Below are 21,141 nucleotides of genomic sequence, written 5' to 3' on the forward strand. Positions count from 1 at the left end.
ACCGATTCAAAACAAATTAGATGTCAAAAAATAATATTGATTTTTTTTAACAAAAACCCAACTTTGAAAATTAAAATAAAAAAAGGTTTGGTTTTTTTGAAACTATTTTTTATTTAACTATATTATAATTTTTTTTTAATAAAAAATCATAAAAAACCTCAAATGATAAAAATTAAATAAAAAAGAGGTCAAGTGTATGGATTTACCCGTGTTGCCTGGCATGCCAATGCTTTTTATTTTTATTTTTTAAAAGTTCAAAATTATATGGTAACGTAATATTCCCAAATACTTTTAAAAATTCAAATAAAAAAAATAGAAAGTGCGTCATTGTATTATTTAATGAATTTGAAATTCAATTCCATGTAATTTAGTCAGTAATTAATATGATAAATAAGATAATAATAATAATAAATTATTATTTAAAATTATATTTTAGTTGTATGTAATGTTAAAAAAAACACACTAAGAGATAAATTTGGCCGAAAAGTAAAAGCTGGAATCACACCAACAGACCGAAAAGTAAAACTCTTCAGATTTCATACCATCACTTTAACCACAGGACTAAATAGAAAATTGCGATCAATTTACACCCAATTTTATTTTAACAAACACCATTTGTTTTTGAAAAAAAATAATCACATCTGAATTTTTTACAAATATATGCATTTCCGAGATGAATTTTTAACCGGGTTAATTTGATTCCTGCCAGTATATTTGTAGCAGAAGAAGAGAGAGTTAGCAGCCAAGAACGGAAATTCAGATACAAGTTTAAAATAGGGTTCTTGGAGGCATCCACCCTTGGATCGTTTTAACGCTTCTCCTAGCCCTCCCCTCCCCTCCACTCCCCTCCACTCCCCTGTTTGTTTCACCCAGTTCAGCTGAGTTGATTTATTAAGTTGGGGGTGGATAACATACAGATATCTCTGACTCTATTCCCTCCTCATTTTCTAAACCCTCCCTCGCTTATTTAAATAAGTAAATGTAACAAATTCTCCAAAAAATAAAAAAATGGAGGTTCCTGTATTGACGAGCTTTCACTCCGTTTCTCTCTCCTCCAAAACCGCCTTTTACATGGATCGCTGCAGCTTCTTTCGTAAGAGATTGAATTGCAAAAAGCGTTGTCGTCTTCGAATTAAAGTGAGCTCAGAGAAGGATGATGATGATGGTTCATTGAGTTTTAAAAGCGACGCTGTTAATTTTTGCGGGGGAGGACAATCCGGCGATTTAGTAGATGTAATAAGCATTGGCAGCAGGAAGGACGCCGTTGTTGATTTCTGTTTCGACTCGCCTTTACAGTTATCGTCTTCGCTCCTCCGATTTTGGTATCACCGCAATTCTTTCTTTATTTCTTTTTTACTTTATTTTATCATAGATCCTCTTGCAATTCCTTAATTTGTTTTTGCTTTTCTTTTTCTGGCAGGAATATTCAGACCAAAGATTCCGTGACTGTTCAGTTGCAAGAAAGGGTTCTTGAAAAAGGTTTGCGTTTCTAATTTTCTTAGGTTAGGTACCAATCTTTTTGTTTTTTAGCAATAATTCAATTTTTTGTTCTTCTTTTATTAATGTTTGCAGATGTTAATCCAAGGGTTATGGAAGTTTCGCAGTTTCTAAAGTTCCCTTCAAAGGCCATTGTCCTTGTTTGTACATTCCTTAACTATCACTCTCTTATATTTTGGGCTGCTGTTAGTCTAATTAATTTGTTATCTGCTAAAACTAAATGAGTATACTTATGAAGGTAGACTGGCATGTGAAATTATTTAGTACCCTCAGCTCTGTGTATTGTTCCTCCACTCACAACAAAAAGAGGAACTGCCTTGATAGCTACAATGGAGGGCAACTACCATGATAACTACCAATGCACAGGGAGTATCTAATACTCTATCGACTTACACATCTATCAACCACAACAAGCATGATTGGTGTTATCAGAATACTTGTCATATTGACTATCTGGCATCAATCTCGTAAATGCTTCATAGCTGCCTGCTGAAATAAGAAAAGATTCAAAGACCTCAACTTTAGAAATCTTGTCTGTTCAATTGGAGTATTTGTGCAACACTGATGAGAAGGGGAAACAATTTTAGTGCATCAAATACGAGATGTAGTCAGAAAATATAAGCATGTGAACTGAAAAATTTCTAGCTTGCCCAAATGGATTTTGTTAAGAAAGTGTATCCTCTGAAATATAATCTTTCAAGTCCCACCTTGCCCTTTTCAATTCTTAATACTTTTGCGTATCTCTTCAACGTATGCCATTATAATTCCAACACTTTTTTGGAAATAACTGGGTCTGTGAAGAAAACTCAACTGTAGGATCCGATTTTAATGAATAAACGGAAACCAGAAAAAATTATATCATGCTAATTGCTTCCTCATTCTCAACTAGAAATCTTACAATGCTGTGGTTTTTTCCCCTCTAGGTGGCTAGTGCAGGATATGGCTTGGATCATATTACAGCAATTGATATTCTTAAAACAAGGAGGTTCAGGAATGCATTTACTGTCGCTATTTTTCTAAAGCCTTTCAGTTTTGAAGGACAAAGGCGCCAAGATGAGGTATAGTATTTGGCAACTGTTGATGTCAGATGTTTTTTTACTGCAAAAAAAAAAATATATATATATATATATATATTCATCAATGATAATCCACTGGAAGATGTTCTTTGCAGTTGTATCTATTCATATGTGCATTAAAATATGGTCGGGAAACTTGAAGCTACCCAACAACCTCTCCATCTGACAGTGAAAATCCCTTGTTCATTATTTTAAGTTGCATGCAATACTTTATAATGTGGTTTATTTTTTCTGATTGTGGTGATAACAGTCATTGCTCATTTTTTCATGTTAACTGACTGAATAACTTCAGGAGATAACAGGCTGAAAATATGTCATTTTTCTGAAATAGTATTAATTTGCGTAGGTGATTTCAAAGAACTGCCTTATGCTGGGGAGGCCAGAAATTTGTTGGATGTTTGTTGACTCAGACATCTGAAACCTCCTTTTGTTTTCTTTCACTGTCCTTTGGGAGAGGAAGATTTCCTTTCCATTGCACTTTAGACATGGGAGTTTAATTATATCAATTAGTAGACTCTTTCTCTTGTTGATAAAGAACCAAGAAACACATGAAGGATTATTATTTGAGTATTTAATTTTAGGAATTTTATTATTCAGTTTCTGACTCAGTTCATGGGATTTAGGAGGTAGAAAGCTGCAACTTCTTGGCTATAGATTCTACCCAACTAAGCCCTGAAAATTTGTTGGAGTTGGATATTTTAATTATTTGTTCCATTCTCTACTGTCTAATGCATATCATAAATAAGAATTTTCCATAATTATTGAGATTATACCCTTTTCACGTGTAGTGTGTCTGAAGCAACAATTTTGTGATTTGGCTTTCTAATCAAGTATTTGCCTCAGCGTTGTGATTGTCTATCATTTCACAGGTGAAAGATTTGGTAGGAAAGCTTCAAGAGTATACAAATTTCTGTATTGGTAAGCAATGCGGTATATCCTTCGATAATAACTCATCTTTTTACACAAAACCAGCTAGAAGTCTTTGTTTATTATGACCTCTATTTTTAGTTTTCTCTGGCACATTTGCCACCGTTTCATTAGTAAAATAGCAGGTTGTTTGCTGGTAGCCAAAGCAATTTCTGGGAATTCACTCTTTTTTCCCCTTTAGGCCTGGATTATCTTTGTATGTCTATAAATGAAAGCTTTAAGTTATAAACGAATTTAAAAGTAAAGGGATTGAATATATAGTTTCTGAAACCATAAGGACTAGTTAATTAGTTGGATTAAACTATAGGGACTAAGTCATATTTAACTCATGTTTTTTGCTCAATATAAAAAGCAGACCATCATCGATACAACTGGGGCTGCTAGGAGACTGGTAAGCCTGATAAGCTTTATATGTTGTTTTTTGTAATTACAGATATTGACACTGATGCACTCCTAAAAAAGGACTTGGTCACTCTAGATGAGGCCTTGAAGTCTGCAAACAGTGCTGTTTTATTGGCCATGAATGCCATCTCTATTCTTATCTCGGTTAGCATGCGTTCTGTCCTTTCTCTTTGACAATCAATATTCATGCCATGGTTCCTCTAATTTGGTTATTACCGGTACGTTTTCAGGAGACGCACCAGAAAATAATTGATGCAGTGCATGATAATGTGAAAGAACTTAAAGTTTCAGAAGTTATAAAAGTAAGTCTCTGTGACTATCCTCATTTGTGCAAGTTATTCATGCTTTTTCATTGTTCTTGTCTTTCTTGTTTTGTTTTTTATTTAGGTTTTTACTCAAGATTTAAACAAATTTTCTCATTCATAGATTGTTATTTGTCTGTTTTCTTTTCTGTGTTATTTTTCTGCTTTATCTTCTGAAGCTAATCCAACCATTTACAGATACTGGAGAGCTACAAAGAAGCAAAAATTGGATTTGGCACCGGTAACAGCATTAGAAGTTCAATTATACAGGCTCTATATGATTGCCCTTTCATTGGTGCCGGTGTTAAGGTATAATAAAACAAATTTGAGTGGAGAACTTGCAAAAGTTTTGCCTTAACTGTTTCAACAAGTGTTGATTGCACTTGTATCCTAGGCATGGCTTCTTCTTTTCTGCCTTATGCAATGATAGATATTTTTAAATAACTATTTTGCTTTACATATGAAGACTGAATAGCCATTTTTCTCGATGCATATGCATGCTCTCTCATGTTTGTCCATTCTTTGGTTGTTTGTTGTGCACAGGAATTAAATGGAATTGTTATATGCATTATTGCAAGTTCCGTTCTTATGGACGACAAAGATGTACATGCCTCTCTGCTTACTTTCCGACGAACAGCAAATTACACGGGTGAAATCATTATTTGTACATCTCATGAGCCTAATCTGGAGCCCAACATGCTGGTAACAACAGTTGTTATTGTAGGGTAATAATCCTTGCTCTGCATATAAAAACTTGAATTGATTAAATCTTGATTCTCAATTCCTTGTGCAATGGTTGGAGTTGGTATCCCTTAATATGCTGTTCTGTCATTCTTGAGTTGAGTTAGTTTAGGCCACAAACTAGTGTTCGCTCCCCTTTTGCATTGACATTTGATTATGGAATATATAACAGTCTCTCAATGTTGAGAAAATCTGAAAAAGCCTTTTCCAGTGATAACCGTTCTTCTGGAAATAATGAAAATGTAAGAAAGCTACTTTGCATCACATTAGTTATGATTGTTGTAGTTCATTGTTGTAGTTCTAGTTTCCTCTTTTATTGCCTAGAGCTGTGTGGTATTTCATTTAAATTCTGTGGTTTCTTTGTTTGGTTTTATCTTCAGTCTTCCCCCACCCCCTTATTCCTATGTAAATGTTCAGTGTACCATTGCTAATTGTGATGGTTTTGTTTATATTTAGGGTCATGCATTTTCTTCTCAATTTTTAATTTAAATTTTATGTGATCACCAGCTGTATTGAGCAACAGGCTCCTCAGAAAAGTAGCATATTCTCCAAACTGGCCCAGCATTTCCCTTTTGTTTTTAAACTTCTGAGGATATCCCACCAAAAACCTTGTGGCAACAAAGGAAAAGATATGGAAGATGCACAGCTATCGAAGGGGATAGATTCACCAGACTCTGGTTTGGTGGAAAATACAAGTTCTGTAGAAGGTTTAGTCAATGGTGTTGACAAGCACTCCAAGGACTCTGAGAGGGTATCAGGCGGTGATTATGTTGACATTTATAGTTCAAGGTGCTGTTGAGCATTGGTTTATATTGAGATCTCTCACACACACAGTCCATCGTTTTTTTCTAATATTTTTGCTTTTTGGTATTTTAGGAATTACAACAATGGAGTTGAAGAAGATGGGGTTGGCCTATTAGAAGAAGATACGATAGAGTCTTCTAATTTTTACAATCAAAACATGGAAGGTTGCACCAAAAAGTTCCTTGTTGTATTTCAGTCCCTGCTGACTACACAAATTTCAATTGGTTAAAGCACCTTGGATTAATCTATTTTGAGGTCTTAAATTTCTTTGTTTGACACCATGTTTACATACGTGTAGAAACTCCTGCTTTCCAAAGGGAACCGCTCATTAGTAGGAATATGGGGCCAGGATATCAGATTGCACAGGAGTGGGCCAAAGAAAGGGCCGGAGCCACTCCAGTGCTTGATGATATGAGCGTCTTCCAACTTCCAGTTGGTGTAAGACCTTCAGAAGAGTCAAAAGGCAGTCTGAACATCTCATATGCCACAGAACTCTCAGAACCAAAAACTGAGGATGATTTCAAAGGCCAGACACTTGTTAATTCAACTATCCCTTCTTGGGGTGATGCAGGTTTTATAGCAGTGAGGGATTTTTATAATAATGCATCCACACTGTTAAAGGGTAAAAATCCTGATGTGCTTAAAAAGCAAGGAATTCTTTCTGCTCGTGCTGCATCTATGCTGGTAATTTCCATCTCATGAAAACAGACCCAAAAATGCAAGTCCAGTTCTGGGTTCTAATCTGAAAAGCTATTTTTTTGAAGCTAGACATTCTGTTTCTGTTGGCTAATTGTTGGAATAATCCTGTTTCTGGAAGAAAGTTGTACTTGCTAGTACTTCAGTATAATAATCTGAGCTGCTTTTAATTTTAAACGGAAATTCTGTCCATTTTCATGTCAGACTTGTCATCTAAATTTGCTAGTTATAAATTGGAATGTGTGGTTATTATCTGTGCATAAAAGAGAGAACCATGAAACTCTAATTCTCCAATATTTTCTACTAATTCTACAAATTTATTGTTGTTGCATTTAATCTGTTTAGATGGAGTTGGTTAGTGGTGGGTTTTCTTCGCAATGGTTATCTGACATTCAAACCACGTTTGGTAACATCACCATGGAGTGAAAGATAGTGAAACACTAGTTCCTTAAAAACCGATTTTCTGAAGAAATAAAAACAGTTCAATGGCCATGCATTGTCTTTTGTTTTTATTTTTTTCCTAAGCTGGAACTCCTTTATTTGAATTCTGTAATTTTTGACAAAGAAACCATAATTTCACTCAGATATTTACAGGCAACCATGAACCTGAAATACTTTACCTTTTCTTCTTTCTTTCTGGTAATCGAGAAACTTTCCTCTATATCATTGAGATCAATCGATCTATTTCTGTTCTGATTCTGATTTTCACACAGGAAGCTGAGCGAGATTCACCAAAAAAGTGGAGTCCTATTATGGAAATGCAGTACAGGGGAGGCGTCTACAGGGGGCGGTGCCAAGGAGGTCTGCCAGAAGGGAAGGTACTTTGCTATAGCCCTAGAATGTTCAGAAAGTTCAATTTCTGGTGATATTTGTTTCATCTGTAGTAGAAGAAACCAGAACCCACTTGAATAAGTTATTATGCAGGGCCGTCTGATCCTTCAGGATGGAAGCATGTATGATGGCATGTGGCGCTATGGTAAGAGATCAGGCCCAGGTACATTCTACTTTAGCAATGGGGATGTATTCCAGGGATCATGGAGGGATGATGTAATGCATGGCAAGGTTGGTCTCACGTGTCTCACCTCTTCCTCTTTCTAACTTGACTGATGACCTTCAAAATAAGAGAATCTTTGTGACCAACTTCATCATTCTCTAGCATTATGAGGCTCTGTGTTTGTGCCAAATTTAGATAGAATTGATTCTTAGTGACTGCATTAAGGCAACATCTTGGTTATTTCTAACACTAAAATCTCTAATCTTGGATGGCTCTATAACATTAACCACCATTTGGAAGCATTTTGAAGATTAAAATATACATATATAGGTGCAACATTGTCCTAAGAGGTGCTGATTTTTGGTACACATGTTCCGACGACGTTGGGAATCTTTTTGTTAGTTACTTTAGTAAGAGGCAATATCCAAAACACATCCACAACATGTGCCTGTGCGTGGTGGGTTTGTGCGAGTGGGGGTGGTGATATGGGGGTGGCAAGGTTCCATGCACTATATCCTCTTTTCATTTTTGTCCCCACAAAAGAAAAAATGCTTCCATAAATTCAACCAAGACCAACATATATGCATTGCATTTTCTTTGCTCTACATCCAGGGCCCTACTTTCTGAACTGCTGCTGCACCTTCCATTATTGAGGATGGCAAGGGCCTATGCACTATATCCTCTCCTCGTTCGTGTCCCCACAAAAAAAAAATTATGCTTTAATAATTTCAATCAAGACCAACCTAAATGTACTGCATTTTTCTGCTCTATGTCCAGGCCCCTTCTTTCTGAAGTGCCACTGCATCCTTTCTTGTTGGTATGGAAATAATTGCAATTCAAACTTTGTTTTTGAGTGTTGCTCTGCATTTCTTGGTTGTGTAGGGCTGGTTTTATTTTCATTCTGGGGATCGATGGTTTGCAAACTTTTGGAAGGGAAAGGCCAATGGTGAAAGCCGCTTCTATTCAAAGTTTGGTGATGTATTTTTTGGCCATTTCCAAGATGGATGGCGACATGGCCACTTCCTTTGTATTGATGTTGATGGAGCAAGGTCTGTACTCAATTCACTATGGAACACTATTTAATTTCAGCCAGTCTTCAATAACATTGATTTGGCATGTTACGCAAAATAATTATTCAATAATTTGTTCTCATTTCCTGGCATAATCCTTTTGTTATGCAATGAACGTTGGTATTGTATTAATAAACATCACATCTACATATTTACACGAGATTCACATGTATAAATGCAATTTATGAAGTCTGGAACATTCATGCTGATACATCTTTCTTCTTCTTGCACGAGCTCAAGTGGAGCACTTCTTTAGGTGTAAACACTAATATTTTTGACTTGCATGACCCCAAATCTTGGTATATAAATCAATTAATACAAATTCTCTATGTGCACAGGTATGTTGAGACGTGGGATGAGGGTGTTCTTGTAAGCCGTGAGCAATTGGACTCGGATAATGGTGGTGGATAAAGATTATGTACTCCTATAATTTTTGTTATACTTCTCGTTGATTTATTTTCTTACACTTGCATGTAAAGCCATTACCTGTTTCTCTAGGTTTAGAAGGTATTCCATATGTTTGAAAGTTATTTCCAGAACCTTGATACAGCAACTCTGCTATCCAGTGGTGTTCTTCAACATCCCTCCCCAGCAGCATGTTCACTAGAAGGTGTAGTTTGTAAAGCAGTTGTGCATTGATTTTGTTTTTCCAGTAGCCATATTGATAAATTCGAAAACAATGAACATCTTGTAGGAAAATGGTTAGTTATATATTCATCTTAAGAAGACAGTTGACTTCTTATAAAGCAAGCAGAAATTATTCTTCTTGTTATGGTGCTGGCTTGTTGGGGTTCAATTTGGATGGAGAGAGAATTGGGGATTTTATTCGAGGATTGAACGAAAACGTTGGCTAAATATTGGATTATATTCCGAGCAAGTAGGGTCAGGGTATGTCCCTTGCATGAATGTTGGTGATGGGGGGTGAGGATGGCTGCGGTGGAGGGATTCATCTAGGTGGTGGTTTCTTGTTTATTTATCCAGGGGGATAAATTCTCTTGGACCAAACCTCCTTGGACTATCTCTTAGGGTTTAAAAACACAAGTCACAATCCAATTGCAATACATTCTATTATAAAATAAACAAAAAAATAAATTGTAATACATCTTTTTTTTGTTTCTTTACGAAATACACCCGATGGTTTAACACTAGAACAATCATAACCTTAATTTACTCCTGTATAAATTTAAAATTATCAAATTAGAATCTTTTAAATCATGATAGACTTTCTATAGGAAGAAACCTTAGCAACCTCAAATATATTCAAAACCATCTTTAATCTTTTTTAGATCTCTGTAGTCAATTTCTTTTAATTTAATAAAACTGCTATTATTACCAAACTTAACAAGTAAGTATCGGGTTTGTTACACATAATCAAACACATGAATTAACTAATTTTTTAAGGTACTATAAGCTTAAATAAACATAAAGATTTTGTAAGCACGGAAAATATTGCATGTCGTTTGAAATGGGAAAAAAAAAAGATTTTCGCTAGTTTTAGCAAAATTTCAAGAAACCTTGTTGGCCGAATAAAATTAAAATCTACTTACTAAATTCCTTCTCTTTCCATAGAATTTCGTTTGCTTGATATAAGCTTCTGAAAACCTTTGCATGAACAAATAAACAAATCAACCTTCTTTGGACGACTGCCTGCAGCACCTGGCGGCCAGCTTACTAGTCACAGCCAAATGCTTACGTTTCCAAGTTTCACGACGCAATCCATGTAGAACCAATGCGACGGTGCAGACTTATCTTCTCCCGTCATCCAGCTGAGCATTCATTCATCCTTCAAACATTTTTTGTTTCAAATTTCAATAACCATTCCTGCAAAATTACAGCTAATAACTATTCCGCCCAACTTGTCATACCCCGTACCATTTTTCCCTCGGTGCATATTGTAGGGCAGAGATACAACACAGAAAAGCAAGAACTTGGCCTAAACACAGATCTTCAGGAGGCAGCCCATCTAGCATATTCCTACAAACCATTTAAGCAGCATAAAAATCCAGTTGACCGCAGCTTTAAGCAAAAATGTCAGCTATCAAGTTTTCCAAAACTCTTAAGAACAAAATTAAACACAGCTTGATAGTAGCAGTTGCATGGAAATACATCTAATTAATTATCACGACTAGCCAAACATTATTAAAGCTATGTTCTATACATGCCTAGGTCTATCTACTGGAGAAATAACAAATAACAAACAACAAGATCGGTTGCCTTAGACCAAATGTTCAAATAAAGATGAGATCTCAGCAGAAGATTTTTATAACTACTCAACCAACTTATGGATTGATCAGTTCAAGTACATCAGAAGTTTTTCTGACTTCATGAATTTTATTTTAGCTCCAGCAAAAAGTCTGTCAATGCAATAAAGAAAATAGTTAGCATAAGGTTGCAAAACCAAATGCTGTCAAGTTTCCTAACAAGTGACTATTCTTTAAAGAAAATGTTGAGAGCTTAAACAAACATAGTGACCATGTACCGATCTTTACTTATTATTATTATTGTACCAACTCCCTGTACAGTCAGTACTAGAGAGAAATTCTGACTGACACGTGACAGCAAAAGGCACACCATTAACATGAAAACCGACTATTCTTCACTAGGGAGAGAACCAATATTCCTTTTAGAAAAGTTCAGTGATGTACTTTTCTTTACTGAGAACATGTTTGGGAACGCGGTGCAAACCGCGTTCTCAAAAAATTCAATTTTTTTTTTTTGCTAAAATTTAATATGGTTTGTACGTTTTGATGTGCTGATGTCAAAAATGATTTTTAAAAAATAAAAAAACATCATTGGCATGCATTTCAGCACAAAAGGTTATTTGAAAAGCAACCGTTACCACACTGCCAAGCACCCTCTGAATATCTGTTAGATAGTATTTGAAGTATATATCAACCTTATGCGGATTAAACGGATATCTGTAAGCTGGCGCCTCTGAAACTGGTTTATTAGATGACAAGTTGGAAAAGGAGTACAAACAATATCAGGCAAGACACTATGACAGTTCCACTATCTGTGCTTCGGAATGCCAATTTGACAGGAATTCCAGAGCATTATGCCATCAACCTCAAACATTCTGCAGCGTTTTGTCATTTATCAAAATTTAGGTAAGGTCTGTTTGCTTTCTCTCTCTTTGATGCATCTCTTCTACACCTCCCTTCAGCTATTTCAATGCTTTATTGCTAACAATATAACATACAAACGGAGGAACATAATATGTAAGATACCACTTGATGAATGTAAACCAGAAACCTTACCTTCTCATGCTGCGTGCGAAGGGGAAGAGTTCCTCAAAGCATATCATTCACAGCTCATTGTTGCAAACTTTGTTGAACACTCTTTTCCGGAGAATCATATCGACGGAGAGAATTAAGACTGTATGAGATTAATTAACAAAAAAATAAAATCCATCAAGGAAACGGTTTTAAATGGTCAAATTCAGACACACAATGCGCATATGTTTTCCTAACCTGCAGTTTTGGGGGACCGTCCACAGCATAGACGATGATCTTTTCAAGGCTGGTGGCAAAGATAAAAAAGTTTTCCAATCCTGAAGCATAATTCTAAGATCATGAAGCTTGCTATCCAAACCATAACAGCAATTTGCATGCATTGTACAAACTAAATTCAAATCCTTGCTAGGTTCGCAAAGGCCCCCAAAGAAAGCAGTGTCCAAGAATCTCATCTTCAATCCAAGGTCCTCAATGAAAGGATCAAATTTGATAAAATTAAGGACATCCTGATCATGGTATCCAGGATAGGTCTCCCGTGAAGAATACCAGAACTTGTAAAATTCTATCGTGCGGTTGTTGGACTTTACATAGTTAAAACCTCCATTGGGTCTGTTTTGTATATCACTTGAGTTGCCCAAGAAATGATCACATGCAATCTGGAAATCAGCATCCAAATAAAACCGTGGAAAGGGGTCCCTGAACCACATAATATCAGCATCCTGGAGAAAACCAACCAAATGAATTGAATGTGCAGTGGAAGATTTAAAATAGGATGACCGAATTAGGATGAGACATAAACATGCATACAGAAATGAGTATCTGCATTCCTAAACTAAAGAAAACAATAGCGGCATTTTTTTATGGGGAATGCTATTCTATTCTGACAAATAAAAATTCCGATGCAGACACAATAACAGACTTTTGTGGGTACAAAAAGACGTGTGCCGAAAACAAGGTCAAGACAATTGCATACTAGTGTCAATTCAGCATCCTTAACAGCACCGATCTCTTGCAATCTTATCAGCTTAGCTAAAGAGTTTTGGCAAAACAATTAAAAAAAAATCAACCTTTTCTAGTTGAAGGATAAAAAAAAATGTTGCATTTCAAAAAGTAAAGTAAAAACAAGGCACCAATTCCAACACAAATTTAAAATTAAATCACTTGATACCAAGTCTACCATCCAATCCATCTTATTCTTTCCTTTAATTTACCTCCTCAAAAAACCTTAAAATTACTTTCAGTGAACTCTCTACGCAAGCATTGCATAAACATTTTCCATTCAAACGCCAATTAACTATGCATTGAATGTACCTATTTCGGGACGGAATTAATTTACTTCAGCAACGATAAAACAAAATTCAACAATCATCCATCTCAATTCTCAAAGAGAACAAGTAAACAAAAATCACAGCCCAGAACATGAGAACAAAACAGGGATTAAATAAGTATTACCGTGAAAACAAAGTTATAGCCCATCTGAAGAACAGAGCGCAAGAAATCAATGCGTCTCCACATCATCTCCAAATACGCAGGGGTCATAAAATAAGCCTCATCATGAAAATCAAGTCCTTGAGTAACAAGAGCAAAGCAATGAGCATGAAATTCCATACATCGCTTATATGCCTTTCGATCCAGCGCAACAATCACCAAATGATTCAAAAGCCTACGCGTACCCTGCCCAATTCTAAAGCTTTCAAGGAACAGATCGATAATTGTATTTGGAGCTGCCCATGCTTCATTTAATGTAGCAATTATTACTGTCTTATCTTCCATCGCAGCTTCTTTCAATACTTTCTCCAGCTTATAATCATCATCACCATCATCATTAATCTACATGATGACATTAATAATCCATCCATTAATGCGCAAACTAAAAGAAATAAATTTGCTAAAGTGCGCCACCAATCATATGATCTGTGCTAAAATGCGCCAAGGGAAAGAAACTCACTGATAATTTAGAATCGCTGTTGTTGCTGTTGCGGAGAGAAGGGAAGATGTTAAAGGAGTAACCAGAGGAGGAGGATTGGAAGCGGAGAGAATCTGCGGCTCCGTATAGGAGCAAAACGGAGACGGAAATGGCAACGAAGACGAGTACGGCGCGGGGGACGTTGGATTCAGGAAACATGGAGGTGGAGGCAGGGAAGCTAGGGGTGAATCTGGTGCGGAGGAGTTGTTTGGTGGTGACCGGCAACTGTCTCCTGGTGGTGGATTGGGGCCTGAGCAATGGAACTGTATTCATTTAGTAGCATGGCTTATTTGATTGAGATATATTTATTTAGTGAGAGTGAGAATCGGGTTGGGCAGGTAGATTTTTTTTTGTTGTTTTGTTGCTGAACGATAGAGAGAGGTACTAAAATATTTGGAAATCCACGAGAACGTCGGATTTTGAGGGGGTGGGTCCTTCCTACGTCCGTTTGAATTTTTTCTGAGTGGATTTTTTAACAGTTTGGGCCACCCGGTAACAACAACTTGGGCCACCCGGCAACAATAGTATAGGCTTTTGCCTTTTCTGTTTGGGTTTTTTAACAATTTGGGCCACTTGGTAACCTTGGATAACTTCATGGGCTTCCAACCCGAGTCAAGTAACAGTGGCCCAGCCCGCCCGCTTACAACCTAAAAGTCTGCAAAACCTCTGTCCTGTCTTTGGAAATCTCTGAAAATGGCTGCACTATCTGTTAACATAGAAGTTGGGGAAGAAGAAAAGGAAAAAATGGAATCGAAATCAGAAGCAGCAGCAGAGAAAGAAAGAATGAAGCCATGGGAACAGCACGCAGGGGTGATAAACATGCCTCGTTTCGATTACAACGCACCTTCTGCCCTTCTTCATCATTCTCACTCTGGCTTCCTCATCACCTGCTCCATCAGTAAGTTTCCTCTTTTTTTTTCCCTATTCTTATTTATAATTAACCTTTTTATCGTTTCATTAATTTTACTAGGTTCTCAAGCAAAAACATTGAATGCCCAAATTTCCTATGTCTATCTGCTTATTCTATCTTAGGATTTTTTTTCTAACCTTTTCGTTACTGAAACCAGAGATTGAGAGACCCACAACACAACACGTTGGATAAAGTACTGTTACTCTTAGTTCCCTCGAGTGCCGAAGGCTTTTGTATGTCGGAAGTGAGGGCTTTAGAATCTTGTCTTGGAACGTGGTATACTTGTGAGTTTTGTGGGATTATTTTAATTGGAACAAAATATGTTTCTTTGAAACACAAAACCCATTTAGGATCATGTATCAGGAATATGCTTGAGTTCAAAAGAACGGTAATTTGGATCGCACCTTCTACATCTTAGGTCATTCAGGATTCAGATTGGTAGTTTTATTGTTCAGACGCTAAGATATGAATGATGGCAGTAGTATTGCATAATTTTGAGCTCCACATCTGTATTTGTTTTTGAACTCACTTTTTCATCAAATAGATAAATGATCCCAAAAGAACCAATCAGGGACCACAGACGCCCCTTTAGTAAGTAACAACAATTAACAACCCAGCATAGCTGCCGAAGTGTTTATATAGTCACTGCTCTTGTGTCTCAAAGATATTTCAAGAGAGAATCTAGAGGTTGAAATTATGCATGTGTATAAACTATCTTAGCATCTAATTTATGGTTTCTGGCAAAGAATCTGTATCGCGCACCCGAGAAACTCATAATGTGAGTTCGCCATATATATGATCTTTTTTCCCTTATAGCTCCATTTTTGTAGTTTCTTTATTATTGATGTGTTTGGTTGCCTATTTTCTGGAGTTATAAACACTGATATGTGACAAGCATTTTATTTTGCTAATTGCTATCTTTCAATAACTAAGCACGTAAAAGTTATTAAATATATCTCTAGCCAATGAAAACTATTATCTTATCCTCCTTGACAACTGTTCATGCATATCTTAAATTTAATCGATCTGGGTTTTAAGCTTCAAAAATTTTCTTTTCTTATCAGAAAGGGAGAAAAGTGCTACAAAAGAAGCCATGTCAATCCTTGAAAAGGTTTCATTCACTTTACCTTGTTTACATTCATATCATGCTATCTTGGTTTTCTTGCAGTTAGAAGTTCTACTGTTCCTTGTAATGGTGATGATATTATAATTTATGCCAATATAATGGCAGTGGTGGAGAAAAGAGGGGGGGGGGGGGTGTCTGGCCCCTACAAAAAATATTATAATATGCCCCCCATAAAACTAGCAAATATTTCAGGGCCAAAACTAGTCAAATTTAAAATCCCCCCCCCCAAAAAAAAAAAAAAAAAAAATTCCTGGCCCCGCCTCTCATCACATCTATTTTGCTATCCTAGAAAGAGCCCTTGGTGGTCATTATGTTGTTTGTATCGAGCTAGTCGTATTGTTCATCTATCTTCTTATATTGTTTCTATTTCCAACTGAACAAGCATTTATAACTGTCCAACGGGCCTTACATTGGGATTTTGATAAAGCCCTTTAACATAGACTTTATATCTAAATTCTCAATTTAGGGAATGGTCATGTTTCTTGGCACTTTTCTGCTTTAGAGGCCTTCATGGAGGAAATCATTTGGCTCTACTTCTTTTATCTTCGTTATGGAGGTTTCTCAATAGAATGTTGAACAAAGCGGTGGAGATCCTTTTTTGGAGGGTTCAAGGCAGAAGGAGTGGTGGGATTTATTATAGAAATGTAGTACGACATCTCCTAGTTGCCAATGATGCTGCAACTTCTTCCTGATGGAAGGAAACTCAATATATATTCATAAGAAGTTTGCTTCTCTACTTTGAGGCAGTATTCGGCCTCAAATTAATTTGAAAAGGTGATCTGGCAGCCCCTTAAAGGCAAGGAGTTGATTGAAATTTCTGGGATAGCATCTTGGCATACATGGCAGGAGCTTCCTATTACCTGTTTAGGTTTCCTTGGGATGCGAATTTTAAACTTACAAGGGTTTGGGAGCCTGTTATTGAGAAATCTGAATGGGGTTAAGAGACACTTATCTTTATATGTGCACAGGCTTGCTTTATTCTATATCATTGTTTCCTATCCGTGTTTTGATGTCATAATCCCATATCCCTTGCTTTAAGAGATACTGCGTATTCAAACACTATATAGGGTGGGTTTGGGTTGGTTTTCTACTCTTTTGTTTCACTATTTTCAAAAATATTTATCAAAAAAGGTAACTAACATTTTAAGGTAGTTGAGCTGGGAGAAATCATTTTTCTTTGAATTTCTTTCTATTATTGTTTCATGAAAAAAGTTTCTTGCACAGAATTTGAATTCTGTGCTGATTTTTGTTGGACTTTTTTTTAATACCCCTTTGGCCTTATAATAATGACAGAAACCGTGTCTTTATTTTATTCCCATTGATTCTGTATGAGATATAACTTCCTGGCATTGGAAAAAAAACACTGCATTGGAAATATATGCATCTGTAAATACTAATACTGTGATCTTGAATTACTATGCAGTATGTTGAATCCTACAATAGTGGAAGCTCTGAAAGCTTGGAAAGATCTGATGAAAATAAAAGCGCTAAGAAAAGGAGAATATTGACTGATGAAACCAGTGCGAAATGTGATGAAGATGTGAAAAGTGAAAGCATTATTGACGAGATTAGTGGTAATTTCTAGCCTAGATAACAGACTTTGGATTCTTACTCACACCTATGGTTAGGCATTTGATTATTTATTTGTTGTGATATTGCTTGTGCTTCCTAATGACAGGTGGACCTGCAAAAGATGATTGTCAATCTCTTTCAAAAGCAGATGCACCTGTGGAAAGAGGTTTTGTTCTTTCACTAGTGAAGCTGACAGGAAGTGGTTTGGTTCTCCTTACCTTTCCCAGAGAAAATCCCTCTGTCACCGCAGACGTTGTATCAAATATTTTCCAATGTCTGGAATCTGGGATTTTAAAGTCACCTCTGTAAGTTGTTGGCGTTACTGGTTTCTATTTCTCAAATTATCTTATTTAAGTAAGCATGGTTCTGTGTTCCATTGAAGGCAATTAATTTTTTTCCCTTTCAGTTTTGCTTTTGTTTTGTTGTCTTCTATAGAATGGTGTTTCATAATCCATCCTCCAATCTGCATAGCCACCTCTTTGAAATACACACAAACATTTAAGACAATCATTATCCTCAAAAAATGAAAAGAATAAAAGAAGCAGGATCAAAATAAAATAGCACCGCTATCCTCCTGAATGTCGGATAAAGAAATACTCATTGGAATTAATCCACGAGGAAGCATAAAAAGTATCATATCCCACAACACCTGTCTTGAGGAGAAATGTCCTTTGATGACTTGATCATCCTCTTCTGTCTAAACACTTGAAATTATCAAAAAGCAAACATGGCACAGCACTACAAAATCCTTCTCCAAACCCCAGAAAGGGAATCATCAAAAATCTTCTACCCTCTGTGGGAGCACATGTCTCACACTCTATTCCAAACAATCTAGGACACATATCCCATGTTACTGAATAACATGAGGAAAGATGGCTACATCACTCCCTGCTTTGATACCACAAACCAGGGCATTATGATGTATCCTCATTTGCTTCAATCCATCATGTGTCTTTTTGTGGTTTTGTCTGCTTATGCTGCTCCTGGAAATGTATCCTCATTTCCAGTTTCCTTGTGTTGACACAAAACTGGAAAGTCATAGATCATGAATGTTTGAAGTTATACATTCCTGTCGTGTGTTGTTTGGTTTGCTGAATCTATAGATTGCCCATTAGGTTATTACAAGCAACTCATTAGTGACTAGATATATGTTAATGGATAATTTTATTTTTGCAATTGATTTGTTGGTACTATATTTCCTTTTCTCATCTTAACTAGCTCTGATAAAATGTCAATTTAATTGCAGCTGGTGTCATCGCATTTTCCCTATTCAAGCTACTTGTTTGTTAATTGAGAAGGAGCTGCGAGCAGTTGTGTCAAAGCTTGTTCTTCAATTCATCAATGACAAACAAAATAAACTTGCACGACCTATTAAGGTACACTTTCATTCTGTGATTAGTGCCCATAGTTGTCCAGTCTTCAATGCTGAACATATGTAAGTGGTTGGTAGCCCCTACAGGATAATTGCAGTTTTAACCTGCATTCCAATTTACTAGGTAGATATCCAAGGGTTTTTTGGCCATTATGAGTGAAACAACTTGTGAATACTTGAATTCCACAGCATTCTTTTGTTTTTGTGTAAAGCAACACTGATTTATTCTATGAATTGTGTCACTGCAAATGGTTTGAAAAAAAGACAAACCTGGCCTATTTAATGTGCAAATACTGAACTGCTCTGATGCCGAAAGAAATAGAATGGAATTTTCATCTTGACATACCTCTCTTTCTCCGTGTCTCACTTGTGAGCATGAGTGCAGTTGTGGATGCATTAAATTGAGAGAAAACATCAGAGTATTGTTCAGCTGTGACGTTATTAGTTAACTGTGATTTACCTGAAGTTTGCAGTTGGATATAACAGAAGAGGAATTGAAGAGACATGCATGAAGAATTTGAAAGATAATCCAAAAGATTCTGATCCATTTCCCATGTTGGACCGGAGCAAATGCTTTGATGTTGTGGCTTCTGCAATAAAAGATGCTGTACCAGAGTCAGCTGTTGATCTCAAATCACCAGAGGTGAGATTGAACTCACCAGTTCTTAATCTTACATGTCAATGCATTTCTCTTCTTTTGCCCCGTCTTCAGGCTGGTGACCATAATGAGAAATCTTACAGCTCTCTGTTCTCGTGGAGTTGTTGCCCCTTTCTGGAGTACCTAATGGATCCTTGGTTGCTGCTGTCTCTGTTCTTCCTCAAAACCTTGTAAGTGTAAAGCCGCGGCTCTGCATTAAGCCACTAATTTCTGATGCGAATGCGCGGAATAGGAGTTAATATGTTGTGAAAATATCCAACCTGACCAAGAGCAACCAAGAGCGGCAAGCTTCGTAACAGGTAATCACAATATAATGTCCTTCATGCAGCTATGGTTTCTCCAGTTTTTCTTCACCTGGATGGCTTAGCATGGTGCAAAAGATGCATATTTAATTCGTTTGATTAAATAGGATAGGCCTTCTCTCGGGATGAAAATAGATAGGGCTGATTTTGGATCATGGAACCAGACCAGCAGCCTGGATGAAACAGTCATGGCAGTTCTTATCACCTCGAATTGTTTCTATATCACATGCGAATCTTTGCCCTGTTTGTTTGTAATGGTAGTCAACATTGGTGAAAACTTATGAGAGATTAAATTGAACAAGGATTTTGCTTCTACATCGACTTTAGCATACTACTTCCCAAGGTACGTTTCCGCCTTCCTTTCCCTGGACTTGTTGAACTTGTGGGGTTGGATTCGGTCTCCTGGTCCAGGTTCTGAAGTGGGGTGGGATTCGAGTCAGGTTTTTATTTCTGAAATATCTATATTTTCCATTTTTTAGGATGTAATATATTTATGCTCAAGAAAAAAGAATTGTAACAAATTATTAAAAAAAGAAAAAATAAGATAACATTATTATTAAATCAGGTTCGGAGAAATGTCGGATCATATCAAAACATGTTTTTCTGGATCGGCCAGGGTGATGAAGGAAGGTGTAGGTTAGAACTGCTGCCATTGCATCCTATTCTTAAATTGCGTTTTTTGTTTTTATTTTTCCATCATTGACTCCGTTTCAAGCTCTAGTTATATTTCCTTTCCAACTTCCAATCCTTGAATAAATGCACGAGGCTCTTGTACATATCGATGAAAGAAGAGGGCGGCTCTTCCTGTTGGAAATCTCTTTTCCTACGTTGATGAGCCAAATCATCTCCAAAAGGAACCTCCTCTTTCTTTGGAAACAAGCAAGGTTTTCGAGATCTAATAATACCGACGGTCCACATCGTGCATCTGAAATTATTAATGGTGTAATCTGCCTTCATAATTACTAGCATAACCCAATAACCCAAGAGATCGGTGTAGTTTATAAATCGGTGTAGTTTATAAATGAATAAAAAAATAATAATATCTATTTTACATCGAAAAGAAATATTTTTCCCAAGTATTTATAAATGTAAGTTTTTATTATTTAGTAAATTAAATAAAAATCATTGTGGATGAGCTCTCTAGCATGTTTTTTATTTTTTGTTCTTACCCGGGTATCTTCATATCTTTTTAAAGGGTGAGACTAGTCCCGTTTGGAGTTCGTGGTTGCTTTTTTCAATAAGTGTGTTTTTTTAGGATTGAATTTATGTTCTCACTCTTGCAGGGATATAACAGTTTCTTAATCGCTAGACCAACACGTCATTGGCATATTTTCTAATACTATTAGATAAATATCTATAATATATAACAATGACAATTGGCACTTGTGAGTTTATTAAATGGATATTGGTTTTTTTTTTTAATTTTTGTAATTAATTTTGACATTTATGATTATTCAGATAAAACTAAATAGCAATTATTAAGTTTAATTTAA

The 21,141-nt window shown here is 36.3% G+C and overlaps 3 protein-coding genes across 9 annotated transcripts; 2 read left to right on the forward strand and 1 right to left on the reverse strand.

Moving 5' to 3' along the window:
* Positions 1 to 635: 635 nt before the first annotated feature.
* Positions 636 to 9,276, forward strand: LOC7462635 (protein ACCUMULATION AND REPLICATION OF CHLOROPLASTS 3, chloroplastic). 2 transcript variants are annotated; one of them, XR_008060291.1, is made up of 17 exons: positions 636 to 1,322; positions 1,421 to 1,479; positions 1,573 to 1,637; positions 2,421 to 2,555; positions 3,443 to 3,491; positions 3,934 to 4,046; positions 4,133 to 4,204; positions 4,403 to 4,513; positions 4,748 to 4,929; positions 5,453 to 5,734; positions 5,822 to 5,913; positions 6,048 to 6,433; positions 7,159 to 7,263; positions 7,370 to 7,507; positions 8,322 to 8,488; positions 8,848 to 9,119; positions 9,204 to 9,276. XR_008060291.1 is itself a non-coding variant. In XM_024609965.2 (16 exons), exons 1-16 carry the CDS (start codon positions 1,009 to 1,011, stop codon positions 8,918 to 8,920), a joined length of 2,343 nt encoding a protein of 780 aa, XP_024465733.2. In that variant the 5' UTR covers positions 636 to 1,008; the 3' UTR covers positions 8,921 to 9,276. The 2 variants fall into 2 exon arrangements, 1 of the variants encoding a protein (XP_024465733.2); XM_024609965.2 differs by having other exon boundaries at positions 8,848 to 9,276.
* Positions 9,277 to 9,893: 617 nt separating this feature from the next.
* On the reverse strand, positions 9,894 to 14,071 carry LOC7462636 (uncharacterized protein At4g15970). 3 transcript variants are annotated; one of them, XM_052456276.1, is made up of 6 exons: positions 13,691 to 14,071; positions 13,195 to 13,572; positions 11,980 to 12,461; positions 11,767 to 11,884; positions 10,382 to 10,483; positions 9,894 to 10,292 (listed from the first exon to the last, which is right to left on the reverse strand). In XM_052456276.1, exons 1-4 carry the CDS (start codon positions 13,979 to 13,981, stop codon positions 11,821 to 11,823), a joined length of 1,215 nt encoding a protein of 404 aa, XP_052312236.1. In that variant the 5' UTR covers positions 13,982 to 14,071; the 3' UTR covers positions 9,894 to 10,292; positions 10,382 to 10,483; positions 11,767 to 11,820. The 3 variants fall into 3 exon arrangements, with proteins under 3 accessions (XP_052312236.1, XP_002315829.4, XP_024465735.2); XM_002315793.4 differs by having other exon boundaries at positions 9,894 to 10,483; XM_024609967.2 differs by lacking the exons at positions 9,894 to 10,292; positions 10,382 to 10,483 and adding an exon at positions 10,494 to 10,863.
* A 304-nt stretch (positions 14,072 to 14,375) lies between these two features.
* Positions 14,376 to 19,963, forward strand: LOC7462637 (uncharacterized). Of its 4 annotated transcripts, none has more exons than XM_052456057.1 (8): positions 14,376 to 14,606; positions 15,683 to 15,729; positions 17,168 to 17,318; positions 17,417 to 17,621; positions 18,563 to 18,692; positions 19,155 to 19,331; positions 19,430 to 19,645; positions 19,756 to 19,963. In XM_052456057.1, exons 1-7 carry the CDS (start codon positions 14,402 to 14,404, stop codon positions 19,583 to 19,585), a joined length of 1,071 nt encoding a protein of 356 aa, XP_052312017.1. In that variant the 5' UTR covers positions 14,376 to 14,401; the 3' UTR covers positions 19,586 to 19,645; positions 19,756 to 19,963. The 4 variants fall into 4 exon arrangements, with proteins under 4 accessions (XP_052312017.1, XP_052312018.1, XP_052312016.1 ...); XM_052456058.1 differs by having other exon boundaries at positions 19,761 to 19,963; XM_024609708.2 differs by having other exon boundaries at positions 14,377 to 14,606; positions 17,423 to 17,621.
* Positions 19,964 to 21,141: the final 1,178 nt, after the last annotated feature.

This window comes from Populus trichocarpa, chromosome 10 (genome assembly GCF_000002775.5).
Source record: "Populus trichocarpa isolate Nisqually-1 chromosome 10, P.trichocarpa_v4.1, whole genome shotgun sequence".
NCBI lineage: Eukaryota > Viridiplantae > Streptophyta > Magnoliopsida > Malpighiales > Salicaceae > Populus > Populus trichocarpa.

What these genes read in the sequence shown, in the direction of transcription:
- LOC7462635 (XM_024609965.2), top strand. Translation starts at nt 1,009, where the DNA reads ATGGAGGTTCCTGTATTGACGAGCTTTCACTCCGTTTCTCTCTCCTCC. An exon ending in TCTTCGCTCCTCCGATTTTG is followed by an intron (nt 1,323 to 1,420) that starts GTATCACCGCAA and finishes TTTTTCTGGCAG; the next exon opens with GAATATTCAGACCAAAGATT. An exon ending in AAGTTTCAGAAGTTATAAAA is followed by an intron (nt 4,205 to 4,402) that starts GTAAGTCTCTGT and finishes AACCATTTACAG; the next exon opens with ATACTGGAGAGCTACAAAGA.
- LOC7462636 (XM_052456276.1), bottom strand. Translation starts at nt 13,981, where the DNA reads ATGAATACAGTTCCATTGCTCAGGCCCCAATCCACCACCAGGAGACAG. An exon ending in ACAGCGATTCTAAATTATCA is followed by an intron (nt 13,573 to 13,690) that starts GTGAGTTTCTTT and finishes GTCATCATGTAG; the next exon opens with ATTAATGATGATGGTGATGA. An exon ending in ACGGTCCCCCAAAACTGCAG is followed by an intron (nt 11,885 to 11,979) that starts GTTAGGAAAACA and finishes AATCTCATACAG; the next exon opens with TCTTAATTCTCTCCGTCGAT.
- LOC7462637 (XM_052456056.1), top strand. Translation starts at nt 14,402, where the DNA reads ATGGCTGCACTATCTGTTAACATAGAAGTTGGGGAAGAAGAAAAGGAA. An exon ending in CCTCATCACCTGCTCCATCA is followed by an intron (nt 14,607 to 15,682) that starts GTAAGTTTCCTC and finishes TTTTCTTATCAG; the next exon opens with AAAGGGAGAAAAGTGCTACA. An exon ending in CATTATTGACGAGATTAGTG is followed by an intron (nt 17,319 to 17,416) that starts GTAATTTCTAGC and finishes TGTGCTTCCTAA; the next exon opens with TGACAGGTGGACCTGCAAAA.